Below are 17,561 nucleotides of genomic sequence, written 5' to 3' on the forward strand. Positions count from 1 at the left end.
TTCTAGGGCTGTGCCTCATCATTCCCATGAGAGAGAAAAAGTTCCCAGGATCTTGGTCAGCCATATTTGGTATGCTAATACCCACTCAATCTGACACATTCCCAACACACAGGAACAGGTGTCTTCAAAACAAGGCAAAGTCTTAGCGATCAGGGTATCCTCTTTTGTGGCTCCACAAGCAGCAAAAGGGGAAAATTATATGGTTTGGGAAAACCGTGGCAGCCTAAGCACAGAGACCCAAAACACACACACAGCACTAGTGCTGAAATGTTAACAAGTAATTATATGCCTGGACTGCACTATAGAATAGCGATGAGACATAATAAAACCAAAGCGAGTCAGAGCACAGAAGGTCGTGGCTGATGTGCAGCTAGACAACAAACCATTCCAGGATCTAATAAGGTGAATTCAGGGGAAGCTGAAAACATTTAACTGAGCTTCCATGAAAGGAATCTCTGTATAACTGATACAGCATCTAATCAGATATGGAAACTCACACTGGATGAAAATGTGAAATGTGTTTGTGTCTCACCCATCAACATGGCAACTGGGAGGAGTTGAAACATCCTGACTCTGAGACGAATATAATGCACGTATCTGCATCTCGGTTACTGTCGCTCCTCTGACCGCTCGCTCACAGCAGCTTTCTGTTCAGCTCTCCCGTTCCACATGTGTTAGCTGTGAGCGGGATTTGTTTAACTGTCTGGAAAGCAGCCACTGTATGGTAATTTCTGTTGTGATAATTGCCTTAAGTACAGGTTAATGTGCGTGTACCCGAGCTGCTGGGCGAGTGAGCTTAACGCTGTTTGATGCTGACTGCGAGTTACTTGAAAACTTTAACAAGGCTGGGTGCAGGCCACGAGAAAAGCCTTGACTGGAGGCAGTTGCCTCCTATGGCTTCATATTCAGCAGTCACACTGTGGCTCGAAGAGTTGTTTGTTCACTTTAACTAATCAGTAAGGACATTACGCAAATTATAAATATGCTGTGTGTGGGTGGGGGGGGGGGGGGGGGGGGCAACAAAGAACCTTGGATTGTGTTCAGACTGAGCATCCTTTTAGCTTTATTTGCGCCTGCTGGTAATCAGGTCAGCTGTCTAACCATGTGTGACAAGAGAGAAAGCAAAACAAGCGCAAAAAAAACAAAAAAACAGCAGAAAATCCTCCAACCATGATGGGAGGAAATATTACATCTGTGACTATTGCTAACAGGCATGAAATTTATGAGCATACACTCATCGTTGGCCTATATTCTGTGTGGCTTCAGACTTGTCTTCAGTACAGTATGAAATCATGTCAGAACACAGCACAAAGTTTTAATGACCTTCAGAGTGCACAGATAGTGTGAAAGGTTAAAGGATGCTTAGCTTTCTTAGAAGCTTTTCTTTACTCTTAGATAAAATGTGCAGCCCGTTGTGTCTTTAAAAACCATCAGTGTGATCCAACATGTCTTTGAACGCAACATGACAAATTACCTCTGACTTCGGAGATTTACAGTGGCACCCCGAGGCCAGACATTTATCTGCTCAGCCTTGTACATGTCTTCATATCAAAGAGGCTCAACCTCCTCTCGTGGCTTTGAAAACCCCAAATCAGCCATGCAAAATACCAAGGTGGTGTTATTATCCTGAGATGATTACTCTTGGAAAGTTCACATGAATTACATAACATAATATCATATTGCAAGCAGGTGGGTGACAGACACCATGTCCTTTTCTGCAGCAGCAGCAGCAGCGTTGCATTTGCACATATTTTATTTGACTAAATTCTCCTTTGAATTAAAGATAAAGTGTTTATAAGTGCTCTTGCTTTAGTGTATTTTCAGACACTGCTACAGGAGGTCACTGTGTGTACAGTTATTTGCTCATTTTGAATGCTTTTGTCACCAGACATTTCCAAAACACTCATAACTACAGCGAATCTTAAGGCGCCCTAACGCACAATAGTTCTGTAAATAACTTAGTGCACAAATATTCATTTAAACTCTTGACAGTATGTGAGTTTTGTTTACCTGTTCTCTCCTTTTGCATTGGAGGGCGGTGGGTGCAGAACAGTTTGGTTGTCCTCCATGTCCACGACACATTTTGTATTCAGTTCAATTTCTGCAGAGAAAAGTTTGTTTGGAAAGTGAAGCAGAATGCGGGGGTGTGAAGAATAAAATCGGAGTTACTTTGGCCTTCTTTAAACTATTCTCAAGTCTGACTTCAGGCTCACAACTCAAACTGAAAGCAGCAATGGCGAAGAAACCAAAAGTTTATGGTAATGTGGCACGAAGCCAAGGAGACAGAAAAGGAGTCTGCAAGCAGAAATCGTCGTTATAACACTTACCCCTGCGGTTCATGGGCCGAACTCTCACTGCAACTTTTACCTTTGTATCCGACATTTTCGTCCACTTTTCACTCCCACCCTGTCTATTCGCCCAGCTATCAACGCAGAGTCTCCGACAAGAAAGCCCGGCTTTTTGCCAGAAAACAGGGCAAAAGAATCTAGCTAAACAATCCCAAATGAGTCCGATCCTCGATGAGAAGTGATGGGAAAGCGTTCATTTTTGTCTTAGTATCCATCCGGGTTCGCTTCTTGTGCAAATCCAGCACTCAGCTCCAGCCCCAGACAGCATCCCCACCGCCATCTTCCACTGGGAGCACGACTGCTATCCTCTGGCAGACTGGAGAGGCTGTGCCAAAGAGGGGGAAAGGATTTACGCACCCCGCCGGCGCATCGGCGCATTGGGGGAAACCAATGAACGAGAAATGTGAGCGTGTGTGACAAGTTAGTTCACATGCATCAGTGAGCATTGAGAGGCAGTGCGGAGCTAGGAGTCAGCTTTAAACAGTTGTTATCAAATATGATTTTTGGCTACGACTTATTGGCGCTTAGTTCTCTCACACATACACACTGAATTGTTTAATTATTTGCATTTTTGGTAAGCAAGAAAAGGGGTCAAAAAAATTTACAGTTATATAACTTTATTATAAGGTTTAGCAGAATCATTTTTTGACCCACCACCTCACTTCTGTTGACGTAAAGCCTAAAAAGAATGTCTGTTTTTCACTCTTATATCCCCAAGCTGCCAAATCTAACCGTTACATTAGCATTTATTCTGGGCTTCTTTGAATTTCTTTTTAAAGTTTAAGTTTTGCCATTTGTGAATCACCTTAAAGTTTTGCATTAAAAAGCTCTTACTCACACACACACACACACACACACACACACACACACACACACACACACACACACACACACACACACACACACACACACACATATATACATAATTTGTAACTTCTGTTTTAACACATATGATATAATCTAATTTAAAAAGTCTTCTGTTATACACGGAAAAAATAAACATATAATCTGTAGTTGTGGCATATAACGTTTATACTATCTATGTATGGTCTCACTGTCTGCTGTTAGCAGCTGGACCTTTATTTCTCAGATAGTTTCAATTGGCATAATTTTTCAAAAGCCTTGGATCAGTTCAGAGACTGAGAATCATCACATTGCTATATTACACGTCATTAAATAACACAACATCATTTTCAACAACTGCTACAACATTAACACAATAACAGACATAATTTCATACCTGACGTCCTGCTGAAAATGGTTTCACCATATACAACCTTTTGTTTTATTATTATTTTGACACTTTCAAAGTAACACAATGACATTTTTACACTCTATCTAAAGTAAAACTTGACTTGTAAACTAGTCACAGAAGGCAACTCAAACAACAACAAAAATAAATTAATACAACCTCTCATCACTTCATCCTGTGATAAGCTACATTTCACTTCACTTTATTGAATTTGTCTCACTTGAACAGCTACTTTGGGATTGTTCATACATAAACTATGTCACAGGTCCAGCATCAGATTTGGGAGAATAAATCTTCACTGTATGGTCTCCACTGTCTAGTGTAATGAGAAGGTTGTTCAGTAGCGTTAATCCAACAGGGCGAATAAGATGGTCTCCCACAAGAGGAGTACGGACTGGGCCACTCTGGAGCTTCCCTAAGCTCCAAATCATCCCCTGGTCTGAGTCAATCACAATTAGATCTCCATCTCTGTCGAACGCCACACCTGAGATGCTGAGCCTCACTGTGGACTGCAGGGTCAGGCTAAAAGTGTCTGTCTGGTAAAGGAGGTGGAACTCTTTTGTAAACACCCTGAGCCTTCTGTGTTGGTGTCTCTCCGTTGGATTGGTGACATCAGTTAGATGCTCCGTCACTGCAGTGTTCCCATTCACGCAACAATAGGCCACCGCTTTAGGGCACTGAAGGTCTGAAATGGTTGTTTGATGCTCTAGAACGACGCTGTGACTATAGTCCACCCTCACCTTGGAGAGAGTGCCGGCCTCAACATCAGAGACCAGGATGTGTCCACAACTGTCAGTGTCCACGCCCCAGGGCATCTGGAAGGAATCTTTGATTGTCAACATGTGATTCCCCCTGGATGTGAACACTTTTACAGCTTTATCACCTGCATCAGTCACAACCACGTGACCAGCTGGGGTCACTGCCACGTCCACTGGGTAACAGATGTCCCCACTGGCTGCTCCTTTTCGCCCAAAGCTGTGCAGCTTCTTTCCCTGTAGATTGAACACCACCACTCTCTTTTCTCCATCATGGACCACAACTATTGTTCCTGAGGACCCCAAAACAGCTATTCCAGTTGGGTTGATAAGAGTCCCCCACCCACCAAATGCAGTACGCAGGAGAAGAGTTGTGCACGTCAGAGCTGCGGGAAAGATAAAACCAGCTTTTGCTCTACACGGAGGAGCAGACGGTGAGGGACTTTGAGACAACAGAAGATCCTTTAGGTCACTAAGAACCTGGCAGTGGGAGGTGCTGTCAACACTGCATAACTGTCGACAGAAAGGGCACTCCAGCTTCCTCAGGAGAGGGTGGGACAAAGCTGTGATGCATTCCAGACAGAGTACATGGCCACAGGAAAGGTTCTGCGGTCTGCGCTCCCTTTGCTGACAGCTAAACGTCTCGAAGCAGACTTTGCACTCCAGTAGGTTGATCTGTATCTCTCTGATGATCCCCTCTGGACTGAGGCAGCCACGATGTTGGAGACTCTTAGCCATGACTGAAATATCCTGTTCTTTAAACCCTGTGGGATGGTTCAGTCAGTTGATGCAGGCAGCAGCAAATTCAGGAAACCAAAATAGAATGCCAATTTACGTGGTGAAATAGAGAATCATGGAGAGAGGCATATGAAGCACAATTTTGTGTAAGCACTCGTGCCCTGGGCTTTTAGGCCTCAACTGTCACGTGGTATTTTGCACATAACTAAGGCTCTCTGCTGCCCTCCTTTGGAACAGTCACAGAACCCAAATTGCAGATATCACAGAGTAAATTCAGTGACAAAAAAGCCTGTATATTACTTTTAAAAAAGGAAAGAAAGAAATATGCCTGGCTGGAGTTCAGTGCACAATCTTAAATGTGCAACAGTGTGTCAGCCACAGCTCTGCCACTACTCATGTTTATTTCCAAAGGAACAGCAACCGTACCTTCAAATACATCTTGCCGTAGGTCAGCATGCGGCAGCTATTTCAGTCTGAGTTTCATGCTGTGCAGACGGAGTGAAATCTGATCTGTTATGGGCCGTGCTTGAATCAGCCAATCCAGCCCTCCTTTGCTGCAGCGGGACACCCCTCAGGGGTCAAACAATGTCATTTAAAATTTCTCTTGTTAAGTACGCAAACACAGAGGGGCTTCCTGCTAATAGGAATGTGACAGCAAGTAAAAACGACCAAACAAGATTAAGAGGAAATGAAAACACTTTTAATACATTTCACAGTGGAAAAGAACAGCACAGGTCGTTTTCAGCAGAATTGATTTTGGCAAATGACATCTAAATCCACAGACGAGGTCCTATTTAGTGTCTACTGTATGTAGCACGGGAGCCAGGTCTGTTCCAGAGGTCAGTGTCTGGATTGTCAAGGATTATGAGGGATAGTATATCTGTACTGAGATGATACTGACACATGAAATGGAAATATAACCTTCAAATAAAATACTCAAGGCCAGAAGAATCAAAGACACACACAAAAAAAATCAGTCTTAATAGAAACTGAAAGAAGATAGGAGTTAAAAAAACAAAACAAACATGCAAACAGGCACAAGGGGTGAATTAAAATGTTACCACGACAGTGAAAAAGGTTCACATAACAATACTGGCATCTTGCTGTGTGGTGAATACAAAGACTCTTGTAACGGTTTCCTACTACAACACTTGTTTTGATTGGAGTCAGCCATGCAAATGCAATATACGCAACAAGGTCAATCCAGACACAGACAGAAAAACTGACAATACATGCAGTAATTTGAATAATTATCTTCTCTTATTAGTAAAAAAAAAAAAAAAGAAGAAAAGAAAAGAAAAGAAAAGAAAAAAAATTAGCAGCCACAGGAGGACAAGGAGAGTAAAATCACTCAAGGTCACAATGATTCACAAAATACTCGAACATTACTTAATGTACAGTATTTTCAATAAACTTTCTGCAAAGTGCTTAAACTGTGTGCTTTGCTTCATTACAGGCCAAACGCAGACCCAAGCCGGTGATCCTACCACGCTAAAGCTGTCTGGTATTGAACTCCTGCCCACATTCAAGTTAAAAAACATAAAATAGTGAACATCTATGATGTAAATAGATAATCAGTGACAGACATTTATATAAAAATGCTTTAGCTTCTTTTGTGCTATAAACATAGACGCTCCACTAAGTGATAAATTCTACATAATGGCTTTTAACATTGAAATGGGTTTGATACCAGAGTTGATATAAACCAGTCAATTGTACATTAGCCTTTAATGATACTGCTTCATAGGATAACTGAATTATGGCTCACTAGCTACAATGATCATGCAATTATATTTAGAAATGGCAGTTTTTGTTGCCACACCTTTCTCTCACACACTCGCACAAAATAAAATTCTCCCACTCTTTCATCCAAAAAGCAAACACAAAAAAAAAAGTGATCAGTGGTTTAGGAGCTTTTATGACTACAGAACACACCAACGTGTGTATCTCTGTAGTCTGAGCCACTGTGCACTCCTAATAACACTGCATGGACCTGTTTTTCCACTTCTGCTGTCTGCACTCCATCTACTGTAGGTGGGTGGCTTTCTAGGCTTCGGTTACATCAGGAAGTGGTCGTAGCTTTACCCTCTTCTCCATCTGTAATCTTTCACACTTTGGGTTACCCAACAGCCTCCGCCTCCAACTCCTACTGGCTGTCGAGGCCGTTGATGGATTTGGTCTTTCCTGAGTCCTTCTTTCTCTGTCTGGCTTTGGGGCTGTCACCGTCTACATCAGTTTCTCCTGAAACATGAAGCTCACATATTTCAAATGAACCCATAAAGAGATGTAACTGCACTGTGTTTCTTCTCACACATGTATGAGTATGCATATGTAAAGCACTATAATAAACACTAGAGGTCACCCATTTACAAGACAGCAACTGAATACTGGTATGCATTTTTTAATGTGGTGTGCTGGATGAATTACAGTGAAGTCAGTGTACCTTTAAATCCCTCATACACATGGTCAGCAAACTCTGCGAAATTACTGTCTTCACATTCTGAGAGGCTCTGAGGGGAGAAAAGGTTTAAGACACATGACACACACATACCTGTAACTGGACAGAGACCATACTGTACATGCATCACGGCTAACTGACTCCGTACAGCTTTCTCTGTAAACAACCCGATAACAACCCCTACAAGGAAAACCTTGAATGTTAATATTTACTAATGATCTTTGATGATTATTTAGCTACAGAGCATTAAGCATGGTTGGCTTCACCCAGGACATTTGGCCTTTTGCCATTCAGGCACAGATGTCAGTTTGTTGTAGCTTTATTTAGACGTAACAAGAGTTTACAGAAAGGCACTGAAGTGTGATGCCTGATGCTATTGCACTGATCTATATGTGAGTAAAGTTTTTTATATTGTTAATGATTGTGGGTGTGGGGTATGGCCAACCAAACCGTGTATTTGTTAGAAAGGCTGAGAATAAAGAAACAAGTTGGGATTGAAATTAACTCCAATTTGCACGTTTTAAGTGCTTTTATGGACATTCACATTGTTTTTCCTAATTCCGATCATTCCTGTCCTCAACAGATCTGAAAAACTTCAGACTCCTGGCAACCACAGGTCACTAAGGAAACTATATTTTCTGTGAGACCGGTTGGCAAGGTGTTGCTAGTGGTCGCTGGTTGAAAATGGTCATATACGGTGCTGCACCGATAGCCTCTTAACACTTACTAGCTATCAGCTGAGCAGGGATACTTTTACTTTGAAAGTGTGACACCTTCAGAGTAAAAGTTGTCTCATTTGAAATGTTTTGGTTGCAGTGGTAAAGCACAGCTTTCACTTTGAGGGGGATTGTTCTCAGTTTCTTGTTGTACTGCTCTTCAAGTTTCACTACTGCTCTGTGAATAGTTCGTCTTGGTAAGTTTTTGGTGCAGGGACTACACTAGTTTCCAGAGGCTGCCAGGGGATTGTCGACTGGTCTGTAGGCCTGTGTGACTAAGGCCTTAAATTCTTTGTAAATGCTTCAAGGTCTAAAGCAGTTAAATGGAAAAACTCATGAAAGCTAAAGCAATAAACATACCTTTTCCCTTGGACCATATGTTTCTGCGTACCATACCATTCCATACAGACACAGGAATGTAATGAAGGCCTAAAAACAGAATGAAGGGAACAGAAACTGTAAAATGATTCATGGAAAATGTGTAAAAAATTACTTGCAGCATTCATCATATGTTAGAATATTCATATTAAAAAACAAAAATATATGTATAAAATAAATTATACGCATTTCAGTGCACGATAGACCTTACCAAACACAACAGCCAGAGGATCACATAGAGGATCTGTGTTTTTGAGAACAAGTCCTGCCCAAACTTAATGCATGCCAAAGCCTCCAGAAAGGCTATTGCCCTGTGAATGAGAGGGAGGGGGCAAAACAAACACATAGTTCAGTATTTTAACTCACTGGTAGCAAAAAGAAGAGAAATCCAAACCTAAAAATAACATCCAAATCAAACATGTCAGTTTTGGGCTTTTATCTGAGAGCAGTGCTTGGGTCACTGACCTACACATTTGAACTTTTTTGGATAAAAATATTCCTGATGTAGGTCAGCTGTTTGACAGCTTAGTCCTTGAGTGAGGCAGTGAAATGCCTGCATGAATACCACTGTTCATAATCTCTGGTAGCTCAGATAACATCTCCTCCTTGAGCTGCTGTCACTGCTCATGGCTATGTGTACACAGCACTACATGTTCATAGGAATACAAGATGTTAAGCAGGCTTATTATTAACAAGCTTTAAAATCAGGTTACTTACCCAAATACCCAACACTGGGTCCCAACTCTCTTGCACTGTGTGTCTGTTAGGTATGCATAATACTGCCTAAAGGAAAAAACAAAGCAAATTTTTAGCAAATTTCACTGGAACTTCTAGTCTGTGTCTCTGTTTCCTTTTACCCACCTGCCACATAATGAGGGTAAATGCATGAAATGATATACCTTACTGTTGGAGCTGTGATGATACCGATGAACAGGATTCGACACCAGCTAAGAGCATGGCTTGCAGGAAAGACGAAAATGTGCTTAAGGAAGAATGTGTTCAACTCAGTAAGCTGTGAAAAAAATGATAAAAAGAACTATAGTTAAAAACAAAAGCAAGTATAGCATTGTTTACAATTATTCAGACAGTAGGACATTTCTATTCATTTTACCATACTGAAACTTTAAACTTAAACTCACAAAACTCTTTAATATACTCTAGCCGGCCACTTTGTTGGGTACACCTGTTGCACTTGTGCATAACTCAAGTATTTAATCAACCACCCGCTGAAGTTAGATGGAACCTTAAAGCAGATGTGCTACCTCAGCAGAAGACCACACCGGGTGACACTCCTAACAGCTAAAAATAGGAAACTGAGGCTACAATTTGCATAAGTTCATCAATCTTGAAAAACAGAAGTTTGGAAAAACATTGCCTGGTCTGATGAAACACGATTTCTGACACCAAAGCATCGATCCAATCTCTCTTATATAAACAGCTCAGGTTGCTGGTGATGTAATGGTGTTGGGAATATTGACACAAGATAACTCACCATGTAGCACACCTCAGATAAACTTCACAAACTGGTTTCTTGAACTCGAAAATGAGTTCACTCATTCACTCACTGTAGGGCTGTGCAATATGACCAAAATCTCATATCCCGATATAAGAATTCTATCGTCCCGATAACGATATTAATCACAAAAATTTAACATTTTCTGTAAATTCTGTGAATCTCGGGCAGCTCGACTTGCGTGAAGTGTTTCCAGCTGTGCGTCCTTTACCCGGAGTCGAGTGTTTTAACCGATGCATGAAACTATACATTTTTAGACATAAGTTGTAAAGGCCGCCGTTTTCTTTGTATTTATTACACGGCGTGCTGCGGGGAAAAGCCTGTTCTAACGTTTGAGTCTAAGGTTTATTTTTTAGCACCTGGCGGCTCTTTTTTACTTCTCATCCGTAAATAATCTGCTCTTTCACGTGATTCAGTTTATTTTGAAAAGTCTCAACAGGATCTTGAGCTTTATTGTGAAAGGTGTATGTGGAACATAAACAAGCGGACATGCGAAGGTGTTACCGTTGCTGTTGCTAACGACAACGCATAAAAACAGGCGCTTGTCCGTCTGTAGTGTGGTTATATTACATATAAGAGAAAGAGAGAACTTTAAGAAATTAATATAGCCACTACAGTGACCATCAGAGCGATGAAAAAAATATTGCCGTAAACAGTTTATTTTGCGACACCACGAAACAAACAATAGCGTAAAATGAAACGATAGACGTTTTTATATCATGATCCGATATATATCGTTATATCGAACAGCCCTAACTCACTGTGTACTCAAATGGCCTCCACTGCCACCAGATCTCAATCCAAGGGAGCGCCTTTGGGATGTGCTTAATGTAAGATTCACATAATGAATGTGCAGCTGATAAATCTGCATCAACTGTGTGAGGCTGTCATGTTGATATGGACCTAAATCTCAGGAATGTTTCAGCACCTTTTTGAATCTGTACATGAATAATTAAGGCACATCTGAAGGCAAATGTGGTTTTAAGACAAAAATATATATTAGCATGTACTACTAGTTATAAACAGAACTGCATTACCCTTTTTAATATTAACATACTGTATTATAAAATATAATTTAAAGGATGCAAAGGCAGCCAGGAAAACTTGCAGTTCAACTTTTTCCATCATATTTTAGCATTTTTAAAATCAAGCAGATAATATGAGAAGGACTTGGCTGTGAATACAGAAATGTTGCTGATATATGTTAATTAGATCTAATATAATTAGTCCTTTAGACCTCTGCAGTCTGTTCAGTGTCATCAAACTACATTTACTCTCATGAGGTTCATTTGTTGTTCCACCAGGTTTTTTAAGGATCTAACATTTCTCTCACATGTGTATGCCACATTAGAATAAGCACATAATTAAAATTTGTATTAATTAAATGTATGCTGTATTTGTTTATAGATCAGCTATGTACTGTTGTTAAGTTGACTGAATGGGTTCACATCCAGCCTGTACAACAACCGTGCAGGAAAAATATAGTAAGCTGTAAAGCTCTGATTTAATAAAATAGATCACTGTATATTTTATCATTGTTCAGGTAATTATTCAGACAAACAATATCATCCACGGTTTTTTGTTGTAGGTGGGAGGACCACATCACAACAAACTAAATGTGAGGCAAACACTGTGTCTGTGTGGGGAATAAAGTGGGAAAACAGCAACAGTACTGAGAGGTAATCTGAACACCTTCAATTTTATTTCTCTGTTAACTTTATTTCTCTTAACACTTTTTTTTATTTTATTTCGGGCTGTATGTGTCCATAAATTGGCATACTTTTTTGAGCCATATCTGACAATTTTGGCTATTTTCTAATCCAAAAATACCCATATATTGCCTCACTTCACTTTGTATTAAACCACCCACGCAAAACTGAAAAACATTTTTCAGCAAAACCCCCACAAAAACTAAATATATCTTGTGAATATAGTAAAAAGCCTTCCCTTTGTATCCACGGGGTAAAAACCAGACAATGGAAAAGTGCATGTCCTGCAGAAGTAGTCAAACTGTGGGACACTATCTGAAGATGTGGGACAAGTAATAAAAACACTGCACAGTCCCACATCAAAACAGGAATCTGGTCACGCTGGTGGGAGAATATTTCGAACAATTGCACTGCTTACTCATTTCAGAAAACTGTAACATTTACTGAACTAATTTTGGGTTGAATTAAGGACACCATAAAAAAATTCTCTCCCAATGCAAGTCACACTTAAGAGTTTGGCAACAGTCACAGCAGTGCATTTAGAGGGCGCCTTTGTAAAAGCCCGCATTGGCAGATAATGAGGCGGAGGACCCGCAGCAATGTTTTTTCACTCATTTGGCCAGGAGCCTGTGTGGTTGAATTTAGTGAAGAGCAGCTCAACTGTCACCATGTGGAATACAGCTGTGCCATGCGCAAGCTCTTCAACTAATTCTAAAAGACTGCTAATTACTATTTAAGGCCTCAAGAGAGTTCTCAACTGGCTGAGAGAGAGAAAGTGGAGGATGGTGCCGTTTCATCACCAAACACAAAAAGTGGAGGAACACCAGCCTTTAGCTTTCATCACCCTGGCAGCCTGTGGCTAGAAAATTTGGCAGCTGTACTCGACTTTCCAGTGGAGAGCAATGAAGCTAACTTAAATTCTCCATCGTTTTCTCATTTTCATAAAATGCTCCCAAGTAGTTCAGCCTGTCTCATTCTCATGGGATAAGCTTTTAACATGCAGCCAGCAGGACACTTGAGCATTATGTGGGTACATGTGGGATAGGTTTTAGATTGCAGCCAATCAGATTAGCCAGGACTTAGACGGCAGAGCACACAGGATGATCTCTGACTAGTCATCACTAAGTCACCATGAGACGACAAAAGCAGATTTCTCACGGACCCACCTGCCAAATGATCATGAACAGGTAGACGCCCGTCACTCGCTGCAGAGAAGACTTTGGGTCAAGCCAGCGTACATAGGTCCAGCTTGCAGGGGTGAACTGCAACACGGCTCGTTTGATCTTCCCTGTGGTGGTGTGGATGTCCCTGGATGGAAAGCATAGAAGGAGGGTTTCAAAGGCATGCAGATAGATTTTCAGTAAGTATTATGTTAATGTTAGCAGACAAAGCTACATGAAAGCAATACCATCACATGAATCTTTCAAACCAATCCCCCTTGATAAAGATGTGGGGTTACTTTCAAAACAATTTATGAATCTTATCTACAATATAACTTAGTGCAAAAGAGGATAAAAGTTTAGACATAGCTGTAAACACATCCCACAACATAAACTCATACTTAATACTGGCCCAGTGGTAGGTTCTCATCTCCAAAAAGCGGCAGACAGTCATGCCAAGCCAGATTCCCCCTCCATTACACAGCAGAATATCGAGAATGACTTGGTCCCACCAGCATTCAGCAAAGTTAGGCAGCAGGTGCATGAAGAATAGCTATGGACACAGAAAAAGAACATTTAACAGAATAGTGTACACAATACATGCACGTAGCCTGCAATATTTTGAAGGAATATGTAAAATCAAACGCCACAATTCTCCACAGGATAAACCACTGACATCCCCAGCTTAGATGACCTGAAAACTTCACCGTTATCAAGAGAAACAAAGAAAGAAAGGCCAGCGGGCAGAGAGAAAGTGACAGCTTGCGATGGCAACCTTATCTGCTGTGTGCATCTCTACCTCAGTAAGTTCCCACGTAATACTGATGGTCCAGCACAATCCATAACTTCGAATGAGAAGTGCCTTCATACCCCATCCCCAGAAATGGCTGAATGCAAAAATGTCAAAATGGCTCAGGATTCTCTCCCAGGTGATGACATGGCAGTTCACAGCGTATTCCTGCAAGCAGAAGTGCATGCAGCCTCATTAAAATGATTAATAATCCCTCGGATAGTGCCGCAAGTAGAGCATGTAAATCAACAGGAAAATGATTTTTGCTGCAAGCCTCCATCGCTCACCATTATGTCTGCCTCTCTTTTGGCATAGCGCAGGTTTGGATCCAGCCAATACATCAACTGCTTCACCTGCTGCCAGTTGAGGAAAATGATGAAAACCAGGAACAGGAAGTAGAGAACACTCAGACCTTGGCAACAGAAGGACACAATGTTAGTAGAGGAAAACCAAAGATCTGAATAAAGATAGATTGTGTGAAAAATACTCACCAAAGACTATTCGCCATATCGCTGGGTGTGGCCTGGTGAATGGACCTAAAGAGAGGTATATTAAGACGCTGCATGAAAGACATGTAGTAACAAAGTTCTCTTGAGTTCTCAGATAGGGTAGAAAATAGCCATGTGGGTAGCAGTTCATTTTATTTCACTAATGGTAAGGTCTTTACTGAAGTTCCTCTTTCTTTCTAGCTACAGATCTTCTTGTGAGAAGCAGGGTGTTATTTACAGTTCTATAAAACACAAGTGTGTGTGAAGCTCCTTCTAAGCCACTGTAATTAAGGTCCTTTATGCAAACACACTTGACTGAGCTTCACAGAAATAATATTGTGCTGTCTTACCATTAGGAAATGCCAAAACACTGATGACAAGGAAGAAGGAGATGACCAGAATGACCCCCACCCAAAGATTATTGTCAGGGTTTCCATCATCTCTGCAGACAGGGAGGGGAAACAGAAAATTGAAATCTCAGCGACAGTCAGTTAACCTCAGTATCACTGCTTATATTAAGTTAAAAGGCACATTTTTACAAGTATGGTTAACATCCTACTTAAAACTAAAGTGATGTGGATGCTCTTTAAAATTGCTTTAAGCTTCTAAACAGCTGATAAAGAGATCCTATAAAGCAAAAAAAAATACTTTAAATCTAACATTATGAGTCATGCCCTTGCTAGTTACACTGTTGTAGCTAATGCCAACACAGGAAACAGAGTCCCCTATTTGGTGCCATTGTATAACTAATGGATTATTGCTATCTGACGAAGTTAAAGTCTAATTACCTCACAGATTAAGAATGTGACCCATTCCCAATTACTGTAAGTGCGCAAAGATAACGCTATAGTTAGCTAGCCTCCTAGTGTACCTGGCGCTCTCTGAGCATCACTGTTCCTGCTAGCACAGCTAAGCTAACCCATTAGCGAGCGCTAGCTGTGAGCGACTCACCTTGTGAACGCGAAGTACATCAAACTGAGCACGGTGCATGTCAGCAGCGTTATCGTGTGCGGCTTGTAGAAAAACTCGATTGTGATATCTTCGACCTGCTGCTCGTTTATCATTCGGAAATGCATCCTGTAATTCACATCATCCTTGCTTAAGGTATGGGATCCGCTATACACGGCCGCCATAGCTGGACGCAGCCAGGCAGGAGAGCAGCAGCAGCAGCAGCTCCTCACGGCAGCATGAGAAAGTGAGCCACCTCGACCAGTGAAAAATACCAGGAAAAACACCAGACACAGTGGAAATGGTTACATTACTAACGGTACAGCAAGCAAAGCAAGCGGCAGAATTAGAGATGAGGAAAGACTGTTAAGAGTCAAACTGTTCACTTCTGATGTTGATTGGTTTGCGTGCTTGCTGGGAGTGTCTCGAGGCGGAAGAGTTCACGTGCTCGTGTGCTGATTGTTTTTAGCATGGCTTCCAGGCAGGGACTTTATGGCATGAGTGACTGCGCACGTTCTTGACTTCAAAAATCTCTCAGTTAATTATGTGACTACACAAAAACGCCTTAATAAAGCAATGCATAGGTTTTTGGTGTCTTGCACAAATTACAGGCGGACATCCGTTTGCATGTAAAATGAACGCGTTTCCTGAGTGTTTTCTCAGAATTGGATGCGTCACTTGTTTAAAGACTTAAGTTGGTGCGTGCTTGTCTCCCCCCTGTGGCCCCTTATGGTTTCACATGCCGTGTTAAACAAAGCTCTCCGCTCCCTGCAGGGGTCAGAGGCATCCTTTATACCAGCGGTCCCCAACCCTTTTTGCGCCACGGACCGGTTTATGCCCGACAATATTTTCACGGACCGGCCTTTAGGGTGTCGCGGATAAATACAACAAAATAAAACTAGTACCGGTACCGAAAAAAAAGGAGATTTATTCATAACACACGTGAAAAGACCCAGGAAAACCGAGTTAACGATAAAAACGATAACAAAATAACGCTTAAAAACCGATTAAAAACCCTGAAAACCATATTTTTCACACCTGAGCCTCAACTCTCGTGGCCCGGTACCAAACGACTCACGGGGCTTGGGGACCGCTGCTTTATACAGCCTTTCATCTGAGGTAAAAGAAGTACTCGCACTTAAAACAAATACTTTTCATATTTTACCTAAGTAAAAATGTTTAAATGAAATGTGCAAAAAGTGCTTAAAGTATGAAAGTAAATCATTAGATATCAGGATATGTTTTTATTTACTTTATGGAAGATGAGCAGTCTAGACATGATTATATAAATTTTATATACTGCAGCCGCTAAATTAATCGTATAACAATCTCTTTCCTTCGACTGCTACCTTTAAGGGTCATCATCTACTGCCATCCCAATCTTCTTCGTCTGTCACGTCACAGCATGACCTCCTTCAGTACATCGATGAATCTTCTCTGTGGTCTTTATCCCATTTTTCTCCTGCCTGGAAGCTCCATGTTTCAGCATACTTTGCCCAGTATAGCTAATATCCCGGCTCTGCACATGTCCAAACTATCTCAGCCTTGGCTCTCTAATTTTTCTCCAAAGTGCTCAACCTCAGCTCTGACGTACTCATTTTAAATCCTGCCCATTCTGGTCACTCCCTAAGCATCTTCAGCTCTGCCAACTCCAACTTGGCTTCGTGACTGTTTTTTGTTGTTGTTCTTTTGTTTTCCAGCCTTTCCTGTCCAGCAGCTTTATAAGATTGAATCACGGTGTTGCATGCATTGTTGTGTCAAACACATTAGCTTTGCCACGAGAAGTTCTATAAACTCTCTATAGGCTTGTCTTGTTAGTCAGTTTCTTTGTATTATTTTTATATATTATTATTAAATAGTGTAAATGTAACACTACCAAAGCTGACAGACAGGGAGGGCCTCATTTTTTTTGTCTGTATCCAAACCATAGATCACACCCGATCTCACAAACATAAATTTACTAACAGTAAAATAAGCTATTATTATTCCATGGGCGGCTGTGATTAAGGTGGTAGAGCGGTCATCTACCAATCAGAACATCAGTAGATCACCATGTGTCAAAGTATCCCTGGGCAATGCTGAACACTGAGTTCCCCCAGATGCCTCCATCAAAATGTAAACGTTAGTCAAAGCACTTAGGCATACATAAAAGTGCTGTATGAATGCACTCTGTGTTTAAAACACACTTTTCTAAACTTACATTGCAAAGTTCAATACATGGGAAAATACTATTGCGTCTAAACTTACTGTAAAGCAATACAGTGACTGATTATTATCTCAGTACACAAGCAGCAAAGCAAGTTTGTTG

The 17,561-nt window shown here is 41.1% G+C and overlaps 3 protein-coding genes across 7 annotated transcripts in view; all 3 read right to left on the bottom strand.

Annotated features, from left to right (window-relative positions):
- The window catches only part of kif13a (kinesin family member 13A), a 39,067-nt gene extending 36,386 nt beyond the window's left edge, over positions 1–2,681 (bottom strand). For 4 of the 5 annotated variants that reach the window (XM_085422776.1, XM_085422777.1, XM_085422774.1 and 1 more), the window contains exons 1-2: positions 2,328–2,681; positions 2,011–2,101 (exon numbers count right to left, since the gene is read on the bottom strand). In XM_085422776.1, the coding sequence (XP_085278902.1) occupies positions 2,011–2,101; positions 2,328–2,382 (146 nt within the window). In that variant the 5' untranslated portion in view covers positions 2,383–2,681. The remainder of the gene's footprint in view (positions 1–2,010; positions 2,102–2,327) is intronic. The other variant, XM_085422775.1, reaches the window with a different exon arrangement.
- Positions 2,682–3,252: 571 nt separating this feature from the next.
- LOC146658987 (E3 ubiquitin-protein ligase NHLRC1-like) lies at positions 3,253–5,549 on the bottom strand. Its single transcript, XM_085421809.1, has one exon. The coding sequence runs from the start codon at positions 5,091–5,093 to the stop codon at positions 3,855–3,857; it is 1,239 nt and encodes a 412-aa protein (XP_085277935.1). The 5' UTR covers positions 5,094–5,549; the 3' UTR covers positions 3,253–3,854.
- A 222-nt stretch (positions 5,550–5,771) lies between these two features.
- ptdss1a (phosphatidylserine synthase 1a) lies at positions 5,772–15,922 on the bottom strand. The gene is made up of 13 exons (XM_085422782.1): positions 15,257–15,922; positions 14,656–14,747; positions 14,309–14,353; positions 14,105–14,229; positions 13,827–13,985; positions 13,429–13,580; positions 13,034–13,175; positions 9,545–9,657; positions 9,363–9,428; positions 8,857–8,956; positions 8,628–8,696; positions 7,537–7,603; positions 5,772–7,334 (listed from the first exon to the last, which is right to left on the bottom strand). Exons 1-13 carry the CDS (start codon positions 15,436–15,438, stop codon positions 7,240–7,242), a joined length of 1,407 nt encoding a protein of 468 aa, XP_085278908.1. The 5' UTR covers positions 15,439–15,922; the 3' UTR covers positions 5,772–7,239.
- Between the last annotated feature and the right edge of the window lie 1,639 nt (positions 15,923–17,561).

The sequence above is a fragment of the Rhamphochromis longiceps genome, linkage group LG11, assembly GCF_057381845.1.
Source record: "Rhamphochromis longiceps isolate RC_006_pf linkage group LG11, R_longiceps_female_GT1.1, whole genome shotgun sequence".
NCBI lineage: Eukaryota > Metazoa > Chordata > Actinopteri > Cichliformes > Cichlidae > Rhamphochromis > Rhamphochromis longiceps.